At 42.6% G+C, this 27,676-nt stretch overlaps 2 protein-coding genes across 2 annotated transcripts in view; both read left to right on the top strand.

Moving 5' to 3' along the window:
• The window catches only part of slc26a2 (solute carrier family 26 member 2), a 28,701-nt gene extending 17,517 nt beyond the window's left edge, over positions 1–11,184 (top strand). The window contains exons 6-7 of the mRNA XM_079670833.1: positions 4,820–5,283; positions 7,221–11,184. Coding sequence (XP_079526959.1) covers positions 4,820–5,283; positions 7,221–7,540 — 784 coding nt within the window. The 3' untranslated portion in view covers positions 7,541–11,184. The remainder of the gene's footprint in view (positions 1–4,819; positions 5,284–7,220) is intronic.
• Positions 11,185–19,614: 8,430 nt separating this feature from the next.
• On the top strand, positions 19,615–23,096 carry LOC307034181 (uncharacterized protein). Its single transcript, XM_079672951.1, has 5 exons — positions 19,615–19,680; positions 19,860–20,053; positions 21,168–21,335; positions 21,569–21,655; positions 22,414–23,096. Exons 2-5 carry the CDS (start codon positions 19,925–19,927, stop codon positions 22,624–22,626), a joined length of 597 nt encoding a protein of 198 aa, XP_079529077.1. The 5' UTR covers positions 19,615–19,680; positions 19,860–19,924; the 3' UTR covers positions 22,627–23,096.
• Positions 23,097–27,676: the final 4,580 nt, after the last annotated feature.

Below are 27,676 nucleotides of genomic sequence, written 5' to 3'. Positions count from 1 at the left end.
GAGTAAAAAGCTGATCCGTCGTTCCACGACCAGGACGGAATCCGCATTGTTCCTCCTCAATCTGAGGTTCGACAATCGGCCTGACCCTCCTTTCGAGTACCTTAGAGTAAACTTTCCCGGGGAGGCTGAGTAGTGTGATGCCTCGGTAATTGGCACACACCCTCTGATCCCCCTTTTTGAAAAGGGGAACCACCACTCCGGTCTGCCACTCCTTCGGTACTGTTTCCGACTTCCACGCAACGTTGATGAGACGTGTCAACCATGACAGTCCCTCAACACCCAGAGCCTTCAGCATTTCTGGGCGGATCTCATCCACCCCCGGGGCTTTGCCACTGTGAAGTTGTTTGACGACCTCAGTGACCTCCCCCCGGGAGATTGGTGTCGATCCCCCTTCATACTCCAGCTCTGCCTCTAACATAGAGGGCGGAGTTGTCGGGTTCAGGAGTTCCTCAAAGTGCTCCTTCCAACGCCCTAACACTCCATCAGTTGAGGTCAACAACGTCCCATCCTTACTGTACACAGCTTGGATGGTTCCCTGCTTCCCCCTCCTGAGGTGTCGGACAGTTTTCCAGAACAACTTTGGTGCCGCCCGAAAGTCTTTTTCCATGTCTTCTCCGAACTTCTCCCACACCCGCTGCTTTGCCTCGGCCACGGCTGAGGCTGCTGCCCTTCGGGCCTGTCGGTACCTTGCAACTGCCTCGGGAGTCCCCCGGGATAACAAATCCCTGAAGGCCTCCTTCTTCAGTCGGACGGCTTCCCTGACCACCGGTGTCCACCAGGAGGTTCGAGGGTTACCGCCCCTTGAGGCACCTAGGACCTTGAGACCACAGCTCCCCGCCGCGGCTTCGGCAATAGAGGCTTTGAACACCGACCACTCTGGTTCAATGTCCCCAACCTCCACAGGAATGCCCGAAAAGCTCCGCCGGAGGTGTGAGTTGAAGGCCTCCTGAACTTGGGCCTCCTCCAGACGTTCCCAGTTCACCCGAACTACACGTTTGGGCTTACCAGGTCTATCCAAAGGCTTCCCCCGCCACTCGACCCAACTCACCACCAGATGGTGATCAGTTGACAACTCCGCCCCTCTCTTTACCCGAGTGTCCAAAACATACGGCCTCAGGTCCGATGATACGATAACCAAATCGATCATGGACCTTCTGCCTAGGGTGCTCTGGTACCACGTACACTTATGAGCATCCTTATGTTCGAACATGGTGTTTGTTATGGCCAATCCATGACTAGCACAGAAGTCCAGTAACAAACCACCACTCCGGTTCAGATCAGGGGGGCCGTTCCTCCCAATCACTCCCCTCCAAGTGTCTCCATCATTGCCCACATGTGCGTTGAAGTCTCCCAGCAAGATTAAAGAGTCCCCTTCAGGAGCCCCATACAGGACTCTTTCCAGGGTCTCCAAGAAGGCCGTATACTCTGAACTGCTGTTGGGTGCATAAGCACACACAACAGTCAGAGTTTTCCCCCCCATAACCCGCAGGCGTAGGGAGGCAACCCTCTCGTCCACTGGGGTAGACTCCAACAACGAAGCACCCAACCGGGGACTTGTGAGTATCCCCACACCCGCCCGGCGCCTCACACCTTGAGCAACTCCGGAGAAGAATAGAGTCCAACCCCTATCCAGAAGTAAGGTTCCAGAGCCGACGCTGTGCGTAGAGGTGAGCCCAACCAGATCCAACTGGTAACGCTCCACCTCCCGCACAAGCTCCGACTCCTTCCCCCCCAGAGAGGTGACGTTCCACGTCCCCAAAGCCAGCTTCTGTCGCCCGGGTCTGGTCCGTCGAGACCCTCTGCCTTCACTGCCACCCTTCTGGCAGCGCACCCGACCCCATTGCTGTTTCCCGTAGGTGGTGGGCCCGCGGGACGGAGAAGCGGAGGTGTTGCCCACGTTGCCTTTTCGGGCTGTGCCCGGCCGGGCTCCGTGGCAAGCCCGGCCACCAGACGCTCGCCGACGAGTCCTCCTTCTGGGCCTGGCTCCAGAAGGGGACCCCTTGCTTCCTCCGGGCCGGGTATCCTCACTTCGTGTGTCGTCTTTCATGAGGTCTTTTGAACCAATCTTAGTCTGGCCCCTTGCCTGAGACCAATTTGCCATGGGAGACCCTACCAGGAACACAAGGTTCCAGACAACACAGCCCCCAGGTTCATCAGGGCACACAAACCTCTCTACCACGGTAAGGTGCTGGTTCTTACATGTTGAACACAAATACCTGTACTCTCTACTTCTTACATGTTGAACACAAATACCTGTACTCTCTACTTCTTACATGTTGAACACAAATACCTGTACTTTCTACTTCTTACATGTTGAACACAAATACCTGTACTCTCTACTTCTTACATGTTGAACACAAATACCTGTACTTTCTACTTCTTACATGTTGAACTCAAATACCTGTACTCTCTACTTCTTACATGTTGAACACAAATACCTGTACTTTCTACTTCTTACATGTTGAACACAAATACCTGTACTTTCTACTTCTCACATTTTCCAAACAGGCTGGTGGCAGAAGCTGGGGTGGAGCTGGGGTGGAGCTGGGGTGGAGCTGGGGTGGAGCTGGGGTGGAAGCCGGGGTGGAGCTGGGGTGGAAGCCGGGGTGGAGCCGGGGTGGAGCTGGGGTGGAGCTGGGGTGGAAGCCGGGGTGGAGCTGGGGTGGAGCTGGGGTGGAAGCTGGGGTGGAGCTGGGGTGGAGCTGGGGTGGAAGCTGGGGTGGAGCTGGGGTGGAGCTGGGGTGGAAGCCGGGGTGGAAGCCGGGGTGGAGCCGGGGTGGAGCTGGGAGCTGGGGTGGAAGCTGGAAGCTGGGGTGGAAGCTGGAAGCTGGGGTGGAAGCTGGGGTGGAAGCTGGAAGCTGGGGTGGAAGCTGGGGTGGAAGCTGGAAGCTGGGGTGGAAGCTGGAAGCTGGGGTGGAAGCTGGAAGCTGGGGTGGAAGCTGGAAGCTGGGGTGGAAGCTGGGGTGGAGCTGGAAGCTGGGGTGTTGGTGGGGCAGGCAAGCAGCAGCAACATGAAACACAGCAGCAGGAACATGAACGTAGCAGTAGTCAGTGAACACAGCAGTGAGAGCATAGCGAGGCAGGAAGACCTGGCAGCTTCAATAGAGCTGCATGTTCCTTATTGGAAACGTTAAATGACCCCTATCCACTATGTGTCCTCCCCGGTGTGTCCCCGGTGTGTCCTCCCCGGTGTGTCCCCGGTGTGTCCCCGGTGTGTCCTCCCCGGTGTGTCCCCGGTGTGTCCTCCCCGGTGTGTCCCCGGTGTGTCCTCCCCGGTGTGTCCTCCCCGGTGTGTCCTCCCCGGTGTGTCCTCCCCGGTGTGTCCCCGGTGTGTCCCCGGTGTGTCAGGAGACTCCAAAGTGTCAGGAAATAAAACCCTCTCTCTTTTTCTCCGTACCCACATCTCAAAATACGGAGCTGAAAGTATGCATGATCTGTTTGGTATTTTGAGCAAAACACTTAAAGCCATGCTTCTTAAATATCTGAGAGCTATAATATATGCCTAAAAATAGTATAATACACTGGAAAAAATGTTGCTCCAAAAACGAGTGAAAACAAGTTGTTTTCACTTGAAATAAGTTCAAAAATCTGCCTTTAGAACAAGTGGAAATGAGCTTGGTAAGATCTGTTGAACTAAGACGGGGTATTTAGATAAATCACATCTTGTAATCAGACGGAGAACTCATTCTGAACTATATTTCACCAGAATCAGGAGATGTTGTGTTACATTATAAGAGGCAAATGCTTAAAAGTGTTCCGTGTTCTGATGTTAGTTGGTGATTTTCAATAAATATGTGAAAAGAAACAAGTTTCATCTGAGATCCAACTCAAAATACGATGTTTTGACTGAACAAGGTGATACTTTGTCTAAAAACAAGACCTGATATCTCACTGCAGTGTTACTTCTGAAGTTATCATGTCTAATATCAGGAGTAGAGACACATTCTGACTACCGTAATTTCCGGACTATAAAGCGCACCTGAATATAAGCCGCAGCAGCTGAATTGAATGATGTGTACATATATAAGCCGCACTGGACTATAAGCCGCAGGTGTTTTAATGTTTCATTACCATATGTAAGGGTTCGTGCACAGAGGGGATTGTCGGGAAAGAGATGGCTGTTTGAGGAAGCTCCCATTTATTAACATTTCAACAAACAAGTTGCATATTTGCATAACGTATTCAAGTGTTAGCATTTAGTGCAATAGTAGCTACAGAACATGTGCTGTGTAAACTGTACTGTATCACATAGCGTTTCAGACACACATTCTTTTCAACTTTCAAACTTAAACGGTGCGCTCCCAGCGCACGTACCGGCAGTGATCTACAGCAGTGGTTTTCAACCAGTGGTACGGGGACAAACTGTCTCGCTCTCGTAATGTCTGTCTGTCTTGCTCTCGTTCTGTCTCTCGTACCACTCTCGGTTCCACTTTTGCTTTTGCGCGCTACCTGTCTCACTCTTTTCCGGCCTCCAGCTTTTCCTGCTGGAGCCCGCCGCTTAAAGGTGGGGGTCCGCGGACCGGCCATAGAGCTCATAGAGTTAAAGGGGGTGGACTGTAACCTGTAAAATCCATAGATTTAGGAGGTCCCCTAGTGGCCGTTAGCTGTAACAATCCATAGATTAGCCGCACCGTTATATAAGCCTCAGCGTCGAAAAATGGGAAAAAAGGCGCGGCTTATAGTCCGAAAATTACGGTAGATACAAAGATTTCGAGTTTTTGGAGACCTTTAATGAGATCTTGTCCCCCCTTGATTCAGTGATTCTCTAACCTTCCTGTGTGTCTCCTTGCCTCCTCTTCCCTCTCCTCCTCCCTCTCAGGTGTGTGTTAGCTGTCATCATCCTGGTGAATCTCCGCGGCGCTTTAAGGAAGTTCCTGGACATCCCCAGCATGTGGAGGGTTAACCGCGTGGACACCTCCACCTGGCTCATCACCATGGCCACGTCTGCTCTGGTGAACACCGAGCTGGGTCTCCTGGTGGGCGTTCTGGTGTCGGCTCTCTGCGTTCTGGCCAGAACTCAACAGGCAAAGGTCCTGAAACTCGGCCGGGCATCGAACCGGGAATATTACGAGGATGTTTCGTCGTACCGCGGCCTTCAAACTCACCCCGGAGTCGCTGTCTTCAGATACGACGCCCCGATATACTACGCTAACCAGAGCTTGTTTAAGAAATCTTTGTACAAAAGTGCAGGGCTGGATCCTCTGAAGGAGAAATCCAGGGTGATGAAGTTCAAGAAGAAGAAGGAGAAGCAGCAGGAAGTCCCGGATGTGAAGCCAACGCACGGTAAACATATCTCATATCGAAATAAAAAATACATCTAATACATAAAAACAAATATATTTAATATCTATATGTCCCACATATTTATACATGCTCATTTGAATTCATTTCTTATCCTGGTTCAAAAGAAGGTCACCTATCATGTGTCTTCTACTTCAACATGTGTCTCCTCTTCTTCATGTCTCTTCTACTTCAACATGTGTCCCCTCTTCTTCATGTCTCTTCTACATCAACATGTGTCCCCTCTTCTTCATGTCTCTTCTACATCAACATGTGTCCCCTCTTCTACATCAACATGTGTCCCCTCTTCTTCATGTCTCTTCTACATCAACATGTGTCCCCTCTTCTCCATGTCTCTTTTACATCAACATGTGTCCCCTCTTCTTCATGTCTCTTCTACATCAACATGTGTCCCCTCTTCTACATCAACATGTGTCCCCTCTTCTTCATGTCTCTTCTACTTCAACATGTGTCCCCTCTTCTTCATGTCTCTTCTACTTCAACATGTGTCCCCTCTTCTTCATGTCTCTTCTACATCAACATGTGTCCCCTCTTCTTCATGTCTCTTCTACATCAACATGTGTCCCCTCTTCTTCATGTCTCTTCTACTTCAACATGTGTCCCCTCTTCTTCATGTCTCTTCTACTTCAACATGTGTCCCCTCTTCTTCATGTCTCTTCTACATCAACATGTGTCCCCTCTTCTTCATGTCTCTTCTACATCAACATGTGTCCCCTCTTCTACATCAACATGTGTCCCCTCTTCTTCATGTCTCTTCTACATCAACATGTGTCCCCTCTTCTCCATGTCTCTTTTACATCAACATGTGTCCCCTCTTCTTCATGTCTCTTCTACATCAACATGTGTCCCCTCTTCTACATCAACATGTGTCCCCTCTTCTTCATGTCTCTTCTACATCAACATGTGTCCCCTCTTCTTCATGTCTCTTCTACATCAACATGTGTCCCCTCTTCTACATCAACATGTGTCCCCTCTTCCTCATGTCTCTTCTACATCAACATGTATCCCCTCTTCTTCATGTCTCTTCTACATCAACACGTGTCCCCTCTTCTTCATGTCTCCTCTACATCAGCATGTGTCCCCTCTTCTTCATGTCTCCGCTACATCAACATGTGTCCCCTCTTCTTCATGTCTCTTCTACATCAACATGTGTCCCCTCTTCTTCATGTCTCTTCTACATCAACATGTGTCCCCTCTTCTACATCAACATGTGTCCCCTCTTCTTCATTTCTCTTCTACATCAACATGTGTCCCCTCTTCTTCATGTCTCTTCTACATCAACATGTGTCCCCTCTTCTTCATGTCTCTTCCACATCAACATGTGTCCTCTCTTCTTCATGTCTCTTCTACATCAACATGTGTCCCCTCTGTGGAAAGAGACTCTGAAAGTTTCAGGAACAAAGATTCTCTCTCTTTTGGATCCATTTCTATAAAAACCTGTCTGAAAATGAGCTGATCAGATTTTGGCCACTTTATGATGTCATAACGATGTTTTGTCTTGTGTAACCATTAGCCAATCAGCAACAAGGTAACCCCCCCCCCCCCCCCCTTATCACCTGAATCTCCTCCTAGAGCTCCATTGAGTTCTTTTTAACCAAATCTTTTTCATCTAAAGTAACAGACAGAGAATCAGCACTTTGGAAACAGGGCTGAAACAGAGGGGATTATGGGTAATGCTGCAATGATCTGTTTGGTGTTTCATCCAATCAGAGACAGGCTCTGGATATATCTGAGCCCTGGGATATATTGATGAACAACAGTATGATAGGGGACCTTTAAGTGCATATAATTTAATTTGTACCTTTGATTTTATGAATCTCTAATCTGTGCTGTCCTGTTTTTCATTCTCACGCTGTTGAACTACTGAATGTTCTCACGGGGATTAATACATCTCCATCTTATCTCATCTTATCTTAAAGAGGATGAAGCCGGAGTGACGTTAATGGAGAACACATCCTTACGCAGCGTGGTGATCGACGGCAGCTCCATTTCCTTTCTGGACACGGCCGGAGTGAACGCGCTGAAAGAAATCCGCAAAGATTACGCAGAACTGGGGGTGAAAGTGGTCCTGGCCCAGTGTAACACCTCCGTACTGGACTCACTGCAGAGAGGGGGCTACTACCCCAAAACAGAGAGTGGTGGAGGAGAGGAAGCGGTGATATTCTACACCATCGAAGACGCCGTCCACTACGTCCAAAACCTCTCCGCTGCAAACGGAGATCATAACAGCAAATGCTAAAAAACGTCCAAATATCCAAAACGTCCAAATATCCAAATATCTGTTTACATGTTTGCAGTTTTTATGATTCAAACAACACAAAGAGAAGGGAGTTGTTGCCTCTGTGCCTTAAAACCAAAGAGCTGAAGTATATTACTAAACCAAATATATATTTTTTTTCTGCAAACTGATCCCAAAATTATCCAGAAGAACAACATACTCAGGAGACTGTATATCACATGTACTTTACATACCTGCTGCAGACCATCCTTTATTTAACACACGTTCAGCACAAGTCTTCCTCATGGAAATTAATCCAACTATGTGTATTTTGTATGCAAACAAACACCAAAGTTAGCGAGTAAAGCTACATACTCAGGATATATCCTTTTTACAGAACTTTATTTAATACACCTTCTGCATGCTAAATGCTAAAAACGCATAGAAATTCATTCATATATTTTTTCTTTCTGCAAACGGACAACAGAGTAAAACTACACACACAGGTTAAAGAGTCACATCTCATCTGAATGTGAAATTGTGTCGTCCAAAGCCTCTCCGCGTCAAACTGACATTATGACAGTAAATGCTAAAATATCCAGATATCTTTGTTTACATGTTGTAGAATTCAAACAACACAAAAGAGAAGGTAGTTGTTGCCTCTGTGCCTTAACACCAAAAAGCTGAAGTATTTTTTTACATACCATTGCAGACAATCCTTTAGCTGAATGCTAAAACAAGTCTTCCTCATGGAAATTAAACCAAATATATATTTATTTTCTGCGAACAGACACCAAAATGAGTGACTAAAGCTACATACACAGAACTATTTAGAGTCACATCTCATCTGGATGTTAAATTGAGACTCTTAAAATGTACATCTAAAGTGATGTAGTTCATCTAAGATCACTTTATTACTGCCATCCCATCTGCTGTAAAACACAGAGACGTCCCTTCAAACTGACTCCCACGTTAGTAAGTAAAACTGCTCTCATTTAGATTCACATCTCATCTGAATGTGATATTGTGTCGTCCAAAGCCTCTCCGCGTCAAACTGACAGTATGACAGTAAATGCTAAAATATCCAGATATCTTTGTTTACATGTTGTAGAATTCAAACAACACAAAAGAGAAGGTAGTTGTTGCCTCTGTGCCTTAACACCAAAAAGCTGAAGTATTTTTTGACATACCATTGCAGACAATCCTTTATTTAATTAAACCAAATATATATGTATTTGTTCTGCGAACAGACACCAGCGTTAGCCAGTAAAGCTACATACTCAGGTTCAAGAGTCACATCTCATCTGATCACTTTCTTACTGCCATCCCATCTGCTGTAAAACACAGTGACGTCCCTTCATACGAGTCACATGCAAAGTGTCCGTTAGCTTTTAGTACATGTTAACAGCAGTTATTTAAAAGTGTTTGATTCTATAACCTCTTGTCCATGAAGTGCAATCCTCTTGTGATTCATCAGCCCGGATGGTGTGTTGTTGTTGTTGTTGTTGTTGTTGTTGTTGTTGTTGTTGTTGAACTCTGTATTAGAGCTCCAAATCAGTTCAAGTTATTGTGTGAAAAGACTTCTTTCTAGAATCAAATGCATCTGGTTTTTCTGACTCAATCCCACAAACTGTCCTCATTGATGTACTGTGGCTAACAGAAGTCCTTAATGACTGTTTTCTGTAACAGGTGGGAATCTGTTCTCTTCCGCTGGTGTTTATTTATTCATGTTTACAAAACCAAATAAACACCAGCGGAAATTCTGTTTACTTTTCAATGTGCAGCCTTTATGTAAACAAACTGCAGTGGTTGAAGGAAAATAAATGTATTCAAGTGCTAAGTGCTACGTGCTTAGTGCTACAAGCTAAGTGCTACGTGCTACAAGCTAAGTGCTACATGCTAAGTGCTATGTGCTACATGCTTAGTGCTACATGCTAAGTGCTACGTGCTAAGTGCTATGTGCTACATGCTTAGTGCTACAAGCTAAGTGCTACGTGCTACAAGCTAAGTGCTACGTGCTAAGTGCTATGTGCTACATGCTTAGTGCTACATGCTACGTGCTAAGTGCTATGTGCTATGTTCTAATTGCTACATGCTTAGTGCTACAAGCTAATTGCTACATGCTAAGTGCTACGTACAAAGTGCTACTTGTACTTCCCTTGAGTATTTTCCACTTTATTCTATGTTAACACCAAACTAAAGTTCTGACTGCAGTTGCTACATGCTACGTGCTACGTGCTACGTGCTAATTGCTACGTGCAAAGTGCTACATGTACTTTTCCTCCCCCTGACTATTTTGACTGTATTCTATGTCAACACCAAACAGGTTCTGACTGCAGTAGCTACATGCTACGTGCTAAGTGCTACACGCTAATTTCTACATGCTACGTGCTACGTGCACTTGTATTTCACTTGAGTATCTTCACTTTATTCTACTTTATGCTTCTACTCTGCTACACTTATTTTACAGCTAACTAGCAGATTTGGTAGATTTAGATTAATAAAACTGAATTTAAATCAACTAGTAAATCTTTATGTATTAGCTTAAACTAATGCAGTATATCAATAATTAAAGATATACCCCACCTTGACAATTTGAAGTTAAGACATTTATATTTATTACACAATAATGTTGTATTTGTTAAATCTGAAATGGCCATTCTTCTGCATAATGATTACTTGTAACTGAGTATTTGTACACTGTAGTAGGCTAATGCTACTTTGATCCACCTCTGTCCAAACTGCAGTACCTTAAGCAATACCTACAGTGCTTTAAAGTACAAATACATATACTGTGAATGTATTTATATCGGGCTCTCATGTCTCGTTAACATATCTTATTTCTCAGTTATTGCCCAAAAACAACAAGTCCTGTTTCTGCAACAAGATCTCAGGCGTAGTTATATAACCTGAAAGTCCTTCAGTGAATGTGTCACTTTGATAAAGTACTTTATATTGAACCACAATGCAAATATGACCGCTTGGTAAATAAAAGACTCATCTCGGTGATGAACGTGGGGGCAAAGATCGAGGTAAAGAAAAACTGCCATCAGAGATGAATCAGAACAGCTTCTATGTTAGAGATCATCAAACTACAAGGCAGTTTTTTATTAAATACATTATTGTTATTTAAATGATGGAGGTCCATTGATTTCAGTTTTTGTAATACAAGAATACATGATGATTACATTGTAAATGGCTTATGAGGAAGGAAATTACAACTAGAAAAACTATTTTCAAACATTTTAAAGAGGCCCTGTTCTGCTTTTTGGGGGGTTTACTTTCCTGTAGTGTGTTCAATAGGTTTTAGTGCATGTCAATGGTCTGCAAAGTGGACTGCACTTGTTGAAAAGTGCTTTAGAAATAAACTTGCCTTTCCTTTCCGCTCACACAAAAACAAAAAGGGATAACATCTGAGGATATTTGTTTGTTGTTTATTTGTATCTTTAAGGTCTAAAACAGATTTCAGATTATATTTCTGTACCTTTTCCTTGACATATTTATATCACTGTCTGACTGGACTTTACTGCATTCTGTTATTACTCTCTGTAATCAGTTATCCAATGTACATTAACAGATATCCAATTTATACCAGAACAGTGTGCTCTTCTCTTGACTGTAAAAGTATATGTCTTACATTTAGAATATGCTAATAACCTAATAAAATACTTTCATCAGCTTTGAGTGCTTGCAGATCGCTTCCTACAATCTGTCGTGCAGGAATGCCGTTCTGTGATCTTGGAACATGCATTTCTGTTGTTTGAACAACCGTGAAGCCTCACCCTGTTAAATAACAGCCATTACAACTGGAGCTGTCACTCCCATCGCAATAGAGAGGTGCAGTGATGACATGGAGGCATGTGGCGCAGTGGATAGAGCCTTGTTGCCGTTGAGTCTCTGAGACACTCCACCCCAAATTGCTCCTGTGGGGATTGGCCACAGTATTGAGTATGTACATCGCTTTGGATAAAAGCGCCTAATAAGTAACATGTAATGTAATGTAATGACGTATTTCTGTGTTGGACCCTGAAGGCAGCATCTCCCTGGTTAAATTTGATATTTTGGATTATTTCTTTCAGAAAATAATCTCTGTGTCCAACAAACGTTTATGATCATTACAAATGTAGTTCATCAGGATAATCTCCACATATTAACACCACTTTATGATTACAGAGGTAATAAGCTAATGTTGGGCTATAAAGGAACTACAGCACAGTCACATGACTTCACGTCACCACCGCTAAGCTAAAGGTGGCTAATGTTGAGCTATAAAGGAACTACAGCACGGTCACATGACTTCACGTCACCACCGCTAAGCTAAAGGAGGCTAATGTTGGGCTATAAAGGAACTACAGCACGGTCACATGACTTCACCTCACCACCGCTAAGCTAAAGGAGGCTAATGTTGGGCTATAAAGGAACTACAGCACGGTCACATGACTTCACGTCACCACCGCTAAGCTAAAGGAGGCTAATGTTGGGCTATAAAGGAACTACAGCACAGTCACATGACTTCACGCCACCACCGCTAAGCTAAAGGCGGCTAAGGAGGCTTCAGATCCAACCACAGCACAGAGACGGCCCTTATTAAAATAACCAATGACCTCCTCATAGCCGCCGATTCAGGTCTCGTCAGTATCCTCATCCTCCTGGACATCTCCGCTGCATTCGACACAGTCTCCCACACTATCCTACTCAACCGTCTATCCGTCTACCTTGGCCTCTCTGGTACAGCCCTCTCCTGGTTCCATTCCTACCTCTCCAACAGGCAACAGTTTGTGACCATCGGAAAATCCAGCTCTCCCCCAGCCCCTGTCAACCAAGGTGTGCCGCAAGGTTCGGTGCTCGGCCCCCTTCTATTCAACATCTACATGCTCCCCCTCGGTGAAATCATTCGCCAACATGGTCTCAACTTCCACTCCTATGCCGACAACACCCAACTCTACATCAGTACCAATGCATCATCCCAGCTACCCCCACTGTCACTTGTCAACTGCCTCCGCGACATCCAAGCCTGGATGTCAAAAAATCTACTTAAACTCAACAATAACAAAACAGAGCTCATGGTTGTGGCCCCAAAAACACTGCTCCAGAAGGTTGGAGATCTGCTCCTCACCATCGATGGCTGCTCCATCCACCCTTCCCCCGAGGTTCACAGCCTGGGCGTCACTCTGGACTCTAGCCCCACCTTTAACTTCCACATCAGGTCAACTGTCAAAACTGCATTTTTTCACCTACGAAACATCTACAGACTCCGGCCCTCTCTCCCCGACCACTAATCCATACCTGCATCTCCTCTCGTCTGGACTGCTGCAATGGAGTTCTGTTCGGGGTCACCAGGAAAGCCCTGGACAGGCTCCAGTACGTCCAGAACTCTGCAGCCAGGCTCCTCACCCCAACTAAGCCCTGGCAACACATCACCCCTACCCTCATCCACCTTCACTGGCTCCCAGTCAAGTCACGCATCCAGTACAAACTCCTCCTGCTAACTTACAAATCTCTCCACTCCCTCGCCCCTCCATACATCTCTGACCTCCTTCAGCCCTACACCCCCTCTCGTCACCTGCGGTCCTCCGACAAAGGGCTGCTCTCCATCCAGCGCTCCAAGCTGAAAACATTTGGCAGCAGAGCCTTCAGTGTCGCAGCCCCCTCCCTCTGGAATTCTCTCTGGACACCTTCAAAAAACACCTCAAACACCATCTGTTCACTCAGACCTTTGGCCTCAACTAATATACAGGACTCAGCAACCTGTTCCTGTTTTGTTCTCTTCAGCCTATGTATCTGTATGATTATTATTACTTGTTGTTTTGTTTTGTTACTTCCCATTGTAAAGCGTCCTTGGATTTCGTGAAAGGCGCTATATACATTTAAATTATTATTATTAATGTTGGGCTATAAAGGAACTATTATTATTATTTATTTGAACACACTAGTAGTATTGCTATGTACCCAATTTAAGCATCGTAGCTAGTCTTTGCATGCTTTTAAAACAGTGTCATTATTAACTTTCCCTCACTTGACTAACCTTGAGAGTTGTGCTCTTGTTTTTGCCCTTTGCTTCCCACTGAGACTCTCTGGATGACAGAAACACAGGCTGCAGATAAAAAGTCAACGTCTGTTTCAAGGAGAACGAGAATCCTTCAGGGGTCAGTTGATAGTCGAGTCTGGGTCTCTGAAACCCCAAATAAAACACTATCCAGAGGAAATAAAAAAGACTATCTGTCCTGCTTTATCCTGAGAAATACAACACGTAAAGAGATGCAATCAAACTTTTTTTAGTAACCCTAATGCTTTAATTGAGCAGAAATGAAGAAAAAGCTGTACAGCTCAATTCTACGTGTCGTTGTAGTTGTAGTAGACGGCTGTAACGGGACAAGAGAGGGGAAGAGGAGAAGTGAAATAACCTATTTTTATGGTAAGATAACAATCTATGGTAGCCTATATATAAATTACATTTTTAGGCAATAAAGTGCAGGAAGGAATGCAAAAAGCAAGAAATGAGTCAGCATTTTAGCACTTCCTGTCCCCTGGTCTGGAGGTAAAAGGTTTTCTGAACGTGTTTCTGGTTGTTGTTATAAAGTCTGTGGTTAACAAGTCATGTGACCGTGCTGGAGTTCCTGCATAGACCAACGTTAGGTATTCATTAAGTGGTGCTAATATGTGGAGATTATCCTTCTGAACAAAACGAGTAAATCAAAAATCACACTAACCTCCGAGTAGACCTACAAAAACACGTCATCACTGGCCTCCTTAACGATAGAAAATTATACATTTTGAATTGTTTATTTTCTATTCCATTTCCACCTATAATCCATGTGTGTTTAAATGTATACCGTATGTTACAAAGATGGACACAGGTATTGGGGAAATCTATGCTTTGTTGTTTCAAAAATTTCTCTCTGTGAACATCGAATGTGGTGTCATTCTTTGATTCTGATTTCATGAGATACATGTGATAAGGCAGACAATGTCCTGTGGAAACTTCATTTTCACTTTTTTCAGTTATAGGAAGGAACCAAACATCAGCCCAAAACATGTATTTGCAGTAAAATACAGTTAAAATGGGTAAAAAAAAACGACCCAGACTAAAGCAATGAAAGAAAATAGTTGTGCTCCCAATGTATAGGGGCCTTAGTGTTTCTGTTCTCTCCTGAACTGACTCATGCAGTTATGTGTTTTTTGTTTAGACAAAATAAAGGGACGATAAGACCTTGGCCTGTGGAGACTTGTGCTCTGAGGACAAAGCAGAGAGACGAGTTTCACCGTTTGGTTTCAAGGTGAGAGAGATTTATAAAAACCACCTCCTGTCTCTCAAGGTGAGGACAGAAGTTTTGTGTTTGTGATTTACCTTCTACAATCAAAACAACTGTTTGAAGAGGACATATCCTGCTGGAACAACCCAAGATTTTGAGGGAAAAAAATAAAAGTCAGTGGAAGAGGAAGTTGAGTTCATATTACAACTTTCAGACACGGTATAGCCTTTTGTTTAGGGGTTGGCATATTGCATACAGACAACAAAAGCACTGACTTAGTTTCACAACCAGGGGGCAGCATTGGTCAGGAGAATGAGGAGAAAATGGGAAATATAAGATGGGTTTCTACGGAGCCCCTAAAGGGACATGAAAAAAAAAGGAAAAAAACTGAGAGAAAAAAAAAAAGAGTCAGGATAACGGGTTTGTATCTTGTGCGCACGAGAAAGCTTCGCGTGCGCATGAGATACTAACTTGTTGGGGGGGGTTGTGAACTCTGTCAATGGGGGGAGCCTCGCTGCGTGGACTTAGTGGACCTAGTGGCCCGAGCAGCAGGTTCTCTGACAGTCACGGACATTAATTCATAGATCAAAGCAGACTGGTTTACAGACTCTCCTGTTTTGACAATCCGGTGCTTAAACAAATAGCTCTACACCCCGGCCGAAATGTCCATAAAATTAAGTCTGAGTTCGAAATATATCTCAAATAATGTATGCACTTTCATTTCCCCACGTAAACATAACAGTCTGCAATGAAATGGTTGTCTCCTGTGTGTTCCACTTCCTTCTTGGTGCATCGGTAACTTTCTCTAAAAAATAAAATAAAGTCAGGAAAACGGATTAGTTTCTCGTGCGCACGAGAAACTAATCCGTTTTCCTGACTTTATTTTTTTTCTCATATTTTTTTTTCCATTGTCCTTTAGGGGCTCCGTAGGTTTCTATATACATATCGGTACTTATATTCAGATGATGACTTTTCTTATATGAAACATTAATGTCGGAGAAAGAGCAGCTTTTATGTTTTGATCTTGTTTCTGTTTTGATTCAGTTATTCTGTTGATAACTATTACATTTATAAATAAAAAACATTTTGAAAAAAATATTCTCTGATTGTTGAGAAAAAAATTAGAGAAATGCAGAATTTTGTGAAAAAAATGGAGAAAGTCTAACTTTTCTTAAAAAGATTGTTGTCTCAAAATTCAGAAATGTTTAAGTCATAATATTAGGAAAAAGTAAGAAATTGGAAAAAAGTCCTAATTTTGAGAAAAAAATGATTTTCACGAAAAAAGTCAGAATCTTTGGAAAAGTCAGAATTCAAAGAAAAAAGTCAGAATTTTTTTTTCAGACCATGTCAATAAACAGAAGTGATGCACAAAAGGAAGTTCATATTAAAACATTCAGACACGGCATAGCCTCTGGTTGAGATGGTGTTGGCATATTGCAGTCAGACACCAACAGCACTGACTTGGTTTCGCCACCAGGGGGCAGCATTGCTCAGGAGAATGAGGAGAACTAATAAAAGGTCATGGGAAATATGAGACGTTGTTTCTATATACATCATTATATATTCAGATGATGACTTTTCTTATATCAAACATTAATGTCACGGAAAGAGGACCTTGTTTCTGTTTTGATTCAGTAAATTAGAACCTTATTTTAAACAAACTGCTTCAACCCTTATGTGCTGTTCTGTTGATCATTATTAAATATAATTATAAATTGCACTTTTTTCGACAATACCTTGTTAAATATGAAAAAGCGGCAGAGAGAAGACTATCAGTCAGAACCCTCTTCATGTCAAACCTCAGGACGAGGACTTTCCAAAAGGGTTCACACTGAAAACACAAGTCTTATCAAATCAAATGTTATTTACAAAGCACTTTCATCCACAACATCTGCTTCACAAACCAATGAAAGAACACACAAATAAAAACAATAACCACAAAAAACCTTCCCAGGTTTGTGATGAATAAAAAAGAGCAATTCATTCCAACATAATTCAGAATAAGGCTCTTAAAAAAGCTTAAGACATGAGATCAATTGCAGTCCTTTAGGGGAGACATGTCACATGACTTGTTGTCTTTAAGATGATATAATTAAAGAAGCTGTGTATACTGTAAACTCTGCTGAGTGTCCTCAGTCTGTAAAGAGAGGACAGCAGAGGTGATTATATCTTCTTTCACGCCTTGTTGCCTCAACAAATTACTATTTCAGGACGAGGCCCCTGAGCTGATTGGAGGACGGAGGAAGAAAACCCAATCTCACTTCCTGCTAACTTTTAATATTCACCAAATCCCAAGCGACCTTTAATAGAGATGATAAGGACTCTTTAAAGTAGAGACACTACATACAGATATACACCTGAACATCAGCAGGAGAGGACTCTTTAAAGTAGAGACACTACATACTGATATACACCTGAACATCAGCAGGAGAGGACTCTTTAAAGTAGAGACACTACATACTGATATACACCTGAACATCAGCAGGAGAGGACTCTTCAAAGTAGAGACACTACATACAGATATACACCTGGACATCAGCAGGAGAGGACTCTTTAAAGTAGATACACTACATACTGATACACACCTGAACATCAGCAGGAGAGGACTCTTTAAAGCAGAGACACTACATACTGATATACACCTGAACATCAGCAGGAGAGGACTCTTTAAAGTAGAGACACTACATACTGATATACACCTGAACATCAGCAGGAGAGAACTCTTTAAAGTAGAGACACTACATACTGATATACACCTTAACATCAGCAGGAGAGGACTCTTTAAAGTAGAGACACTACATACTGATATACACCTGAACATCAGCAGGAGAGGACTCTTTAAAGTAGAGATGCTACATACTGATATACACCTGAACATCAGCAGGAGAGAACTCTTTAAAGTAGAGACACTACATACTGATATACACCTGAACATCAGCAGGAGAGGACTCTTTAAAGTAGAGACACTACATACTGATATACACCTGAACATCAGCAGGAGAGGACTCTTTAAAGTAGAGACACTACATACTGATATACACCTGAACATCAGCAGGAGAGGACTCTTTAAAGTAGAGACACTACATACTGATATACACCTGAACATTAGCAGGAGAGGACTCTTTAAAGTAGAGACACTACATCCTGTCTGTGTGTATCAGGGAGATAATTCTCCGTCTTCTCCAAATCCCACTCCCCAGGTCTCTAACCAGGTTGATATGAATGAATTCGGACACTTTAAGGTCTAATGTTTCAAACAACGCATTCGACTCTCAGTGAGCGGCTTCAGCACAAACTATTTTCTAAACGGAGACTCAACTGTGGACTGAAGCTGCTTCATCCCATAACCGTCTCCACTCCTCTCTTCTTCCATTCCTTTGTTTGCGTTTCCACACAGAGAGAAGGAGAGTCTGACGGAGAGAGCGCTTGTCATCCCGAGGATATCTTTCCGACGTATCAAACCCTAATGTTCTGAGAGAGGACGCGTCTATCTTTCACTCAGAATTCAACAGGCGTCTGATGTTTGCTGTCAGAGAGAGTTGCATCGCCTCTGTCTCACTTCCAATCCCCTCCCTGTCTTCCTGAAGTCTCTCAGATACAGCCCACACATCTCAAGCGTCTGTTTTCCAGATAGTAAAATGGAGGTTTAGTCTCACAGGTAGTTTCATATTAAAGACAAACTCACTGCTAGAGGTTAAAGGATAATAGACAGTGAATGGTCTGTTACGATGTGTAAAATATGTAATGAGGTTAAAACACTCTGTGTTATACAAACAAGGATTGAATGTGTGACAGGTTAAGATGCTAAGAAAGTAATGTACGTGTTAACATCAATATTCACACACTCTGTAAAGTCTCTTAAATATTCAAAATAATAATGCATTTTATTTAAAACAGTGTTTCACAGTACTGTGATCTACTATCAAACTCGAGGCCCGGGGCCCAAATCAGGCCCTTGGTGGATTTAATTTCGGCCCTCAGGATAATTTCTAATTCCTATTAGATCTGGCTCGCCGGTATATTGCATGCACACCTTCACTCCATCCTGAGGGTCTCCTCAGCTCAGAGCCTGAGCCCAAACATTGATGAACTTGCACCCAAGATGAGATGCCAAGTATCTGAGCTAGCATCACAGAGCAGCACACTGAGTTTAATGGATGTTTCCTTCTGCACTTTCTCTCTCAGGACAACAGGGCATGTTTGGTTTCTCTTTGAGGGAAATAGTTTTGTTGAAGCTGTTGTTGGCCTGTGGGAAAATTTACTCATAAGAAATGACTCTGGAAAAGCTGCAGATAGAGCCATAAGAAATGAATGAACTGATTATTTAATGTTTAATGTTGTTTTTATAGGCAATCATTTAAGCTTTGTTAGTTCCAGGTTTAATATGTGCAATAAGTTGATTTCAATAAGTTCTGCAATAAACATTGAACCAGTCCGGCCCTCGACTAGTACCCATCTTTTTATTTGTCCGGGCCTGCCGGTGAGCGTGGAAGTGTGGTCTGCAACAAGCGGGCGGCAGGAGCGGGGCTGTCAGCATCAGCTTGAAGATGGTATTTTAAACTCGATGCGCTCTGAAACTTCGAGACGGCCGAGGACAACAAACACACATGCGTTAATCGCGTTAAAATAATTAGTGGCGTTAATTTTTCTTATTAACGCGTTAACTTGACAGCCCTAAATAATAATAATACATGGGATTTGTATAGTGCTTTTCCTAATGCTCAAAGACGCACTGTAAACCCGAACGAGGCGCGGAGGGTTGTGTATGTTTGTGTTCCCTTCCTCGCTGCTGAATTACGAGAGCCGCTGCTAACGTTTAAAACTCTCCTTCACCCGGGTTTCAACCTCTGTATACGGGTTCAACGAGCGCGAGGCCACACACACATACATGGGGCAGAGCAGAGAAAGGTAATGTTAAAGTGAATATAAAGATGTCAGATTATTAACAGGCTTGGTAGTGAACGCTTGTCCATTTGTTGTCCATGAATTAATTTACCATACTAACATTAACTCAATGGATGTTTAAGAAGTTATTAGGCAGTCTCTTACATTACATTAAATATACGATTTGTTCAACCTTCCCCAAGGAGAGGATCCCTCAAGTCTTGAGCACTTGAGGCAGACAATTGTTGAGGAAGTCAAGAAGACTGAGATGGACCTACCCCTCATTAAAAAGATGATGCAGACCACATGTGCACTGCGGCGACCGACCATAGTGAGGACATGCCCGCCAGTGAACGAGCTCATGGACCTCTGGCCTGCTCTCAAAATGGAGTCTGAGGTAATATGGATTAGCTCTCGTTTTCCTGTTTTCTTCTTTGTTGATAATGTTAAATATGTTCTTTATTCTTGCGTCCAGGAGAGAAGCTTTAAAATGAGACTAAATGGAGTCTCTGAAAAGATTCAAATGGGATACTTTAATTAAAAAAGGCGCGGTAGTGTTACAGACAGAATATTGTTCAGGCAGAAAACAGAGCTGTGATCTGGCTCTCATGAGCAAGAAGAGAGAGAGAATCCCTCGTCCGGTGCTGTTATATATATCCTCTGCTGGCTCCTCCCCGCCAGCCGGCTCGCCTCGTCTCTAATGTCCGTTGTTTCATTTAAACAGAGGATTGGTACTTTTCACCTTCAACATATGCTTAACAAGCCTTTTCTCCTCATATCCTCTTTCATCACTTTTCATGTAACACATTCTAAACGCTGTAATCAATACTCTAAAAAATACAGAAAATACTTCACGGCTGGTTTGGTTTCCGGTCATTCCGGATGTTGTCACATGCTACTCTCGTCTGTAAACAATAATGTATTCAAAAATAAACTGTACCTTCATTTAATATTCAGCATGGTAGTATCTCGACATCTATAGTTGTAGTGTTAAATCAGTAGGTTTCGGTTTGCACCACTCCATGTCATTTCGCTACTCAATTCACCTCTTTAGGAAATCGTATATAAGCCACATGCTAAATGCTAACCGGAGATGAAGGATTTTCAGAATAAAAGCTTAACTGGTTGTGCACGAGAATTTCAGGTTTTTTCAGTATAAATCCGCATTTTAACTGATGGCATGTTTAAACTAAATTATGCTATAAAACATTGATTTTAATTTCTAACAGTAACATATGGCACATCCTGTGACTCTTATAGTGGCTACTTGCTTTATATAGGAGTGTCATAGATCTTCAAAGTTCCAGCTCCTTCCCTGTGGTGTAATGTAATGCAAGGAAAAGAACAGTCCAGGGGAAGTTCTCGTTCTTGCCACAGGGAAGGAACTGACTGGTCAAACTTGGAGGATCTATTACATTAGTAAGGAGGATACCACTTTAACCTAGTTTGATTTATTTTGAACTGACTAATTGACATGGCTGTATTGTCCTTCTGCTCTGTTTTTTAAATAGTTGTATGCAGAGTTCCAACGGGTTACCAACCAGAATCTGCCCAACACGTTCTACGCTGCTTTCGACCGCCATCTTCCTCGACTGATGGCCATATTTAGACAGAAGGCGTCCAAATCTAGGAAGACAGCTGAGGCTTTGGCTGACATTTTCAAAATCCACGATGAACAGGTAAAGAGATTATTTTACAATTCAAAGGTTGAACATCTAACGTTCGACAGATACAAAAAATATCTTTTGAATTTTACAATTAGCCCACTTTGTTTTTGCTATTTGTCTGATTGCATTAAAGATGTGAACGGGTTATCTGTGGATATGTGTTCTGATTGGATTGTTGGATTGACAGGTTCGTTCAGGAAACTTCACAGTCAACAGTTTGTACGCTTATATTTTTATCGTTATAGGAATTACATGAGATCAACACCAGGCGTATCCATGCCCTTCCTGTGTATCTGCAAGAGGACACCTCTGGATCTCTCCGAACCTGCACAGTGAGTGTCCTTAATTAGTTAACAGTACCACTCTATATTCAGTGAATAGTTCATTAAAATACAAATATTTGTTTGCACTTATCGTGTTTCTGTCTATCCATTATATAGTTTGTGTGATTTGCAGAGGTTTGGGTCTGTTTTCCTTCACCCAAATGCAAATGAACTGAATCGTTTTTTTGGTTTGAAGTGATACTGAAGTTAAGTAAAACATTTATTGGATATGTTTTATCTCCTGGCACTTGGGTTCACTGGTAGCTCGTCTGATTCTTTGGTGGAGAACACCTGTTTTTCACCTTTAAATGTGTAGTCTGTGCACAAAACTACTCTCTCAAACATAGTTCTAACTAAAATATGAACAACTTAGAAAACATCTCCAAGAGTCAAAAGATATTGCCACACAGAAAATCACGATTTTTTAAAATGTTCCTGCGAGGCGCGTGTGGCGCAGTGGATAGAGCATTGGTGTTCGGATCACAGGTTCAAACCCCACTGCAGTCAGCATGTCGTTGTGTCCCTGAGACACTTCACCCCAAATTGCTCCTGTGGGGATTGTCCACAGTATTGAGTATCTGAGTCGCTTTGGATAAAAAGCGTCTAACATGTAATGTAATGTAATGTAGCTTTAGTATCTGGTTCCGGCCATTTGTTTTAGAAATTAAAACAAATGGCACGCGGAGGAATCTGACATATAACAACATGTAATGTGATGCATGACCAACACCCAGTTTGTGATTATTATCTCTCTTTCATTCATTTAGGAAGAGTCCGACCCAGAGCTTGGAGGTGTTGCAGTTTCCCTCCTTACTGTCACCAGTGACACAAGTCAAGTGCAGTATCAGCCTGTGACCATCTCTGTTGTGGTCAGCCTCCCCAGACTTGCAGATGCATTCCTGCTAATGTTTGGACTAATTTATGCACTACACCTCAGCTATCCCAAAGGACTGACCCACGAGTTCCCTCAGAAGGTTTGACTTGGTCTGGAAGATGGTGAATTGTCGCCCGAGTTGCAGACCCTCAAGAATGACTTGATGATGCATGTGTAGAAATCCATCTGAACAACAGGTGTGGAGTGGGGCGGGGCATTTTAAGGCACTTCCCCTCTACTTCAAAGTGATTTCCTTCTGAAATAAAGATGTCTTCAGGAAGTTGCTGTACCAGTTGCTGCAGGTTTCCAGCCAGGTGTTCAAGCTGCTCAACGTTCCCTTTTACTTGAACATGTTGTATTCATGTAACATGTTTACCATTGTTCACATCAAAGTATCTTTGATTTTGAGGGATGACTGTTTGCACTTTAATAATACCAAATATTTCGGATTAACCGGCATTAATCATGTGAATGTGTGTTTATGCGTTTGTTTGTTTGTTTGTTTGTTTGTTTGTTGTTGTTGCTGCACTTCAACTCATCCAGATGAAGATTTGATACTTGTTAATGTAATTCATTTACATTTTAGAGTTTTACAGTTAAAGGGTCCAGACTGTCATTTTGATTTGATTTGATTTTTTTTTTACTGTCAATATGTCAAATGTTAACAGGACAGCATGTTAAAGGGCTAGAAAAGAAGAAATGTAGTAAAGCTGTTCAAGTTAGTCGCACTCGATTCAATTGAGGCAATCAGTTGTGTCAATGTTTTTAATTTTTAAGTTGTGTGATTTTGAGTTGACTAAGTCAATGTGTTTGGTTTGGTTGAAATAATAAATATTGAGTTCTGTTAACTCTGAGTCTTTAAGTTCTGGTAACTTAATCCATTAGTAGAGGTGAATTCAAATGTTTAAGTCACAGTACCTGAACATATTTGAGTTGACTTAATAAGCCATTTTAATTGTACTGTAATCAATAGGTACATGTAGCATTTAATCCAATTATTTAGGTTCTTGAAAATTGTAATTTTTGAGTTGATTAACTTAAAATACTTGAGGCAATCAGTTGCCCTAATTTTTTGGAGTTAAGTTTACTTATTGGGGCTTACAGTGCGCTTTACATAAAATCATAACAGAAACAATACAAAGAAAACTAAAAATAATATAAAAAGTAGTCCTACTGCGGAGGAGTTGAGTTTTTAGGGTTTTTGGTTAGGGTATGTTTTTGGGTTTCTGAATAATACATGAACTCTACCAATTTCACATGTCTCCATTATGTCTTATCATTGTGCTTGATGATGATGATGATGATGATTGACTCGATAACCAAATAACGCTGGTGTCTTTACTGTCACATGCTCTCTCTCTCTCTTTCTAAATGAAGTGTCACTTTAATAAACCAACACACACTTTCTCTGGCTGCTGATGGTGTGTGTTCAGTGACTGAAGCCTGTTAGTATCGTCCACAGGCATCGCCATAACACACACTCTCTGATGTGGTGTGTGTGTGTGTGTGTGTGTGTGTGTGTGTGTGTGTGTGTGTGTGTGTGTGTGTGTGTGTGTGTGTGTGTGTGTGTGTGTGTGTGTGTGTGAGAGAGAGAGAGAGAGAGAGAGAGAGAGAGAGAGAGAGAGAGAGATCCCCAGCTAATCCACTGATCCGTTAATTTCCAGTCAGTGGACGGCGCGCAGTGTTTGGGGGCTCAGAGGGGTCATCATGCATGTAAGAGGCTGCGTGTGTGTGTGTGTGTGTGTGTGTGTGTGTGTGTGTGTGTGTGTGTGTGTGTGTGTGTGTGTCGCCATCTGCCGACTCAGAACACAGCGTCCTCCAGCAGGACCCTTCAGTGAACAGCTCAGAGTTAATTCTGTGCATAGTAACGAACACTAGCAGAGTTCTGTTGGCACATGTCAAGAGATGATGGAAGAACACACAACAATGTGCCGTGTGTCGCTCAGTAATTACTGAAAGGGAACAAACATCACAAGCTAATGCTGGGTGACTGAAGGATTCACTGTGTGTGTGTGAATGGGAAGAAGTATCAGAGTTCAGGCACAAAAGAGGGCATGATTCATGGATTTCAAACACTCCGATGTTAGCAATCTGATGGCAAGAAAGTGTAAAAAGTGGTTTACAACATCCATGTCATAATAACTTTTTAATGCTATTTTATTTCAGAAATATTTTTGGACTGTTTATTTCTAGTGTCTTAATTTCTATGCACACAGAGGGGTGCAGTGACGAGTCCTAAAACCCGGAAGTGAGTCAGCATTTCTCCACTTCCTGTTCCTTCGTCTCAGAGCCAATGGGATCTCTCCATAAGATTTAGGAAAGTAGCTGAAATAAGGTCTGTGGTTGAGACACATTGAAAACACGAATCACGTTTTGTTCTACACATTAAATCCATCAGCAGTGACCCCACTGGTGATTTCTGAAGAGTTGACGTGTCTGAAAAACGATGGTTGTTACCAAGTGGCTGAATCGGACTACAGAAGTCGTGGAGGTCGTTGTACGTCATCACGCCGAACACGTAAACACTCCTCTGAGTTTGTTTGCCCTGTTCTGCTTGAAAGCAAGTCCCTGCCTCCTGCAGACTGTTCAAACAAATGCTTCAACTCGTACCATTTAGAATCTGTGTGTTTGAATATGGATCTGAAGTTGGCGTGACGTTGAAGTCGTGCTGCTGGACTCGGCTGCAGTTCCTTTATAGCATCATGTTAGCATTTTGCTTCTGGACATTAGATTTATGATTCGAACATTATAAAAGTAGGATAGACATTTGGAGATTATCCGGCTGAACAAAACGTGCATTTATCAAACAGGTTCGTTTTCCACGGATCTTATTTCGAGCTTTCTTCCAAAACCCTCTGGAGAAGTCCCGTTGCTTTAATGTCGAGGGAACCAGCAGCTTCCTTCAGGGTGAATACGTCATCCCTGCAACGCTCGATTGCCTGTTTTTTCATGCTGCAGCTACGCAAACATTTCCAAAATTGGGATCAATAAAGTACTTTTCTATCGATCCATCCATCCATCCATCCATCTATCTATTTCACTTTCATTTCATTTCATTTGTATTTGTCCCGCTCTCGGTACGCAAAACCAAATGTACAATAATTATCACGAAACATGACTCTACCAAAACACCATTGAGCGAAAAGGAGCAGGGAGAAGAATCTAATCTTATGTGACCCGCCCCTTTCTAAAGAAAACTAAATAAATACAAATAGATGGTCTGCCCTTCATAATAATAATAATAATATTTATTTTTTTTCACAGCCAAACAGAACAGTGTCTTAGGATACTAAGAGAAACACACAAAAAAAAAAAACTTATTTCCCACTTGACGGAAAGAAACAAAACAAAACATCACATGTATAAGGAAAAGACAAGTGCAACACCCTCATCTGAGTCCTACTAATAATAACAATAACAACAATAACAATGGCAATGGGACCCGCAAATACAGAAGAGACATCACATCAAAGACATCAAAAACATGAAGGACCTGAGGACATAGACTTGTTCACATTCTGCTTCATATAGTCCCATCTTTCTTCATTTATAACTTCTTTAACTGAAAAATACAAATACAATTCTTTAGATCCTTTTGTTGAGAATTCCACAACCACCGAAATACACATTTGTTTAAGAGTAGTCCTTGCATATGGATGCTTAACATTTAATTTCCTTCTGTGGTCTTCCTTGTCTGATCCAAAACCAAACAGCTGTTGTAAATATGCTGGTAACATTCTGCTTTTTGCCCTGAGCATTACTGATGTCTGCAGCTCAGCTATGTCTTTGAGTCTCAAGAGTCCTGACTTCAAAACAGTCTGTTGGTGTGTTCTCTTGAGTCAGCTTTATGAATTATTCGTATATTGCTCATATACGTGTTGCCCCACACTTCTATACAATAAATGAAAAATGGCAAAATGAGTGAACAGTTCAACATCCTCAATGCCTTGTAATCTAGCAAACACTTTGCCTTGTTTAGAACAGAAATATTCCGAGACACTTTGGTTTTAACATGTGCTATGTGTGATTTCCATGTCCGGTTTTCATCCAGCGTCACACCTAAGAATCGAAATTCAGAAAGCCTTTCAATAAAAACTCCATCAATGGACAGTGAAATGTTTTCATCTTTTTTTCTATTAGCAAAAACCATAAACTTCGTTTTATTCAAATTTAGAGTTAACTTATTTTCATCAAACCATCTTTTAAGTTTGACCATTTCATGTCCAATACACTTTGCTAAAATGTTTAAATCATCTCCTGAACAAAATAAATTTGTGTCGTCTGCAAACAACACAAATTGCAATAATGTTGACGTTTCACATATGTCATTGATGTACAAAATAAAAAGTTTAGGCCCTAAAACCGAGCCCTGCGGGACGCCACATTCTATGTTCATACACTCCGATGTACTAACAGCAAATTCTACATATTGTTGTCTTTTATCTAAACAACTTTTTAACCAATCTAGAACTACTCCTCTCACAACATATCTACAGTATGTAATTTCAAAATGAATAGGTAATGGTCTATGGCAGGCATCCTCAAAGTCCGGACTCCGGTCCAGATCCGGACCGAACCACAACCGTCTCTGGACTCTGAGCAACTTTTCATATGTGTTATCTGTATTATCTGTGTTATCTTTGAGACAACGCAACGAGTCAAAATTCTCCGCTATGTCCACTGCAAACAGCGCTCTGCATGTCCGACTGTTCCACTGTCTGTGTGTGTCTGTCAACGCATTGGTCCAATCACGTTCAGCATCCCGCCAGCGTTTTTTCCCCCCCACCAACAGTCTGCGAATCAGAGGAACAGTAGGGCGGGTCTTCGCGTTATGCGGGTGGGAAAAATGTGTGTTTAAAAAAAAAAGTCAGAGAGTTAACAGCTCATCTAGTTGCATCTGTACTGTAGCTAGTAGCCTATAGTTTCACCTACCCAGTTTCACCTACCGGCCACCCCAGTTGGCAGCTTTGTTTTGAAAGAAAAGTTGTGGCTCATCGGACATTTATGAGACAACGTCTCTAATTTCCGAGTGCAAGTGAATGCAGCACTAGACGTACGTCTTGTAACCCCTCCCCCGGCCATGGCGCGAGCGTTGAAATATGATTAGCAGCGATTTCATTTGAACGGGACGGAGCAAAACGAGAAGCATTCGGACC

Source organism: Notothenia rossii (assembly GCF_949606895.1).
Source record: "Notothenia rossii genome assembly, chromosome: 3".
NCBI classification, from domain to species: Eukaryota; Metazoa; Chordata; class Actinopteri; order Perciformes; family Nototheniidae; genus Notothenia; species Notothenia rossii.
Note: the sequence above shows the minus strand (reverse complement) of the source record. Positions and strands in the feature narration are given on the sequence as shown.

What these genes read in the sequence shown, in the direction of transcription:
- LOC307034181 (XM_079672951.1), top strand. Translation starts at nt 19,925, where the DNA reads ATGGACCTACCCCTCATTAAAAAGATGATGCAGACCACATGTGCACTG. An exon ending in CTCTCAAAATGGAGTCTGAG is followed by an intron (nt 20,054 to 21,167) that starts GTAATATGGATT and finishes TTTTTTAAATAG; the next exon opens with TTGTATGCAGAGTTCCAACG. An exon ending in TCAAAATCCACGATGAACAG is followed by an intron (nt 21,336 to 21,568) that starts GTAAAGAGATTA and finishes TTATCGTTATAG; the next exon opens with GAATTACATGAGATCAACAC.